This window comes from Buceros rhinoceros, unplaced genomic scaffold (genome assembly GCF_000710305.1).
Source record: "Buceros rhinoceros silvestris isolate BGI_N320 unplaced genomic scaffold, ASM71030v1 scaffold28872, whole genome shotgun sequence".
Taxonomy (NCBI): Eukaryota; Metazoa; Chordata; class Aves; order Bucerotiformes; family Bucerotidae; genus Buceros; species Buceros rhinoceros.
In genome coordinates, this window is record NW_010401094.1 from 9,916 (window position 1) to 12,292 (window position 2,377).

At 55.2% G+C, this 2,377-nt stretch overlaps 1 protein-coding gene across 1 annotated transcript in view; it reads right to left on the reverse strand.

The window, feature by feature from the left end:
• The window catches only part of RPIA (ribose 5-phosphate isomerase A), an 11,145-nt gene extending 9,910 nt beyond the window's left edge, over positions 1–1,235 (reverse strand). The window contains 3 exon segments of the mRNA XM_010132161.1: positions 987–1,068; positions 1,071–1,105; positions 1,181–1,235. Coding sequence (XP_010130463.1) covers positions 987–1,068; positions 1,071–1,105; positions 1,181–1,235 — 172 coding nt within the window.
• Positions 1,236–2,377: the final 1,142 nt, after the last annotated feature.

Sequence of the window (2,377 nt, forward strand, 5' to 3'; positions counted from 1 at the left end):
TTCCTGCACACACAGCGTGGGGTGGGCTGTGTGCCAAGGGGCAGGCACAGCCCCTCTGCTGCTGCCCCCCTGCGAAGCCAAGCACTGCGCTGTGCTCACACCCCAGCCCCGTGCGTCCATGGTGGGCTGGGGGACAGCTCTGCCCAAGGCAGCTGGAGGTCACAGGGGACTTCCCGGCCACGCTGGGACACACTGAGCTCTGCACCCCCCTCTGCATCCGAGCGAGACCGCCCTGAAGGACAGGGCTGGTGCTGCACTCCCGACCCATCACACACGGCTGCTCTGCTCTGCATCTGAGGACGAGGTACGGCACCTCCACAGGCAGATCTGCCCTAGGGCTGAGAGTGCCCAGTGAAGGAAACTAAGCCTCTACACCCTCTGTAATGAGCCAGGAGGATAATTACGCTCACACTCACTGTGCAAAAATGCATGTGACTGACTTGAATATTTTGCTGAAACTTTCTGAATCACACCTTGAATAAACGTGCCCCTGGAGCAAGCAGAAAAATCGAGCTGTAGGGCATAAAAAAAATGCAGCAGGACTTCACATTCCTCATTTTCATTACACCTCAGCAGGACTTGCTGTGAGCACCCTGGATGTAGGCAAGCACTGTCAGCCGCATACAAATGGGTTAACGGAAGCAGAGCAGCTGCACGGCCCAAAGCCACAAAGCAAGTCAGGACTTGGCAGAGCTGGAACTGAACGGAGGGGTTTCGCTCCAGGCTCTGGCGAGTGCCAGCAAAGCGCTTTGCCTGGCTGTATGGGGAGAACAGGTGGCAAATCATTACCTCCTCGAGGCTCTCCATGCCATAAATACGGAGCGCAAGACCCAGCTTTAACCTTCAGCTTCGAGGAGGACACAGCGTCGGTGGCCGGCCCCGACGCATAGCTCTAAGTCAGCATTCAGACGATTTAGCGTGGTTTGTGAGTGGTTGGGACAAGGGGACTTTCTGCAGTGGGAGGGACACGAAGGGCTGCATCCTACCTAATCGATGCACCGCGTGGACAATCGTAGAACCGCTTCCAATCCCAAGAACTTGATTGTTCTGCAAATCAAAGAGAGACAGAGGATAGCTGTTACTGGCAGCTCAGCACCAGGGCTGTCTGCTTTCCCGGGTAAGACCTGACATTATCACCACGTGCGAGAGGAGCCTTGCCCAGAGACACACACCAGCACACAATGCCTCAGCACGCTGCAGGCGAGGAAGGGAACACGCTGTGCCGGCGAGGGCATGACCACTGAGTGTGGCTAAGGGATTTTCAGCAACGTGCCCTCGCCTTAAAGGACACATCCTTGCGAAAAACCACGGTCTGACTCTCAGGGTGTGAATGTATGCTCACTGCTGGTTGCCAGCACTCCACACATCCTCTCCTGACGGAAAGCTGGGAGCTTCAGACAATACCACAGAGGAAGAGGCTGAAACAACCTCAAGATAACATCTCCCAAGGAAGCCGCGCAGTAAAAGCATGGGTTTGCTGCCAACGGTATTGTTAGTAAACAGTACGGATGCACCAGCGGCCAAAGCACAGAGCGCAGCAGCCGTTCCTAGAGTCTAACAGAAACCGCTCTCCAAACCACAGCACGCAGCTGCCTGCGTGAGCGGCCAGCAAGATGCTTGAAGGATGGGTGAGCCTCGCAGTGTACGCTGAAGAGGATCACGCTTTAACCACAGCTCAGCCCTGGCCTTTCTCCACTCGTGGTCTGGTTTCTGAAAAGTGCTGCGGGCTGAGAATGGATGGGTGCGAGTGTGCTACCTCTGTCATGTAAACCCCTAGCACGGTCAGCCACCCACCGAGAGCTACCTGCAGCTTCTTGCACAATTCCCATTGTCAAGGTACTTCCTTCTTCAGATGGGATCCAAACCTTAAACTGACTTGAGGAAGCCCAGCATCACTACAAAGATTTCAGATGAGACAGACTTCAAGCCAGCCAGAGGCGCAGGCACGGAGCTGTTGTGTGTTATCTCTTGGACATTATACAGGTCATTATAGAGCTCTTTCTCCATGTGCGGTGAATCTAGAGTTCAGCAGCTGTAGAAAAAGCCACACCTGCAGCATTTCAACCAGTTGAAACCATACTGGCTTACCAGCTGGCCTGGAAAGCTAGAGCTTGAAGCAGGTCACCCTCCCCTAGGATTAACAATTCCCCTTGCTTCTGCAGCTTACAAGCTTAAAACCCCGAAAGTTCTCCGACACCCAGCACCACCAGAGACTCAGCGTATAACCCAGCCCTCGCTAATCACCGTGACTCTGCAAAAGACGGAGAAAGCAATGGACCGCAGCTGCGCGCCTGCAACGCTGCCAGCAGAAACCCAACAGCTCCCGAGGTTTCTCGGGTTCAGCTGCCTGGCAGGCAGCGGCTGGGCCAGGGAGGGG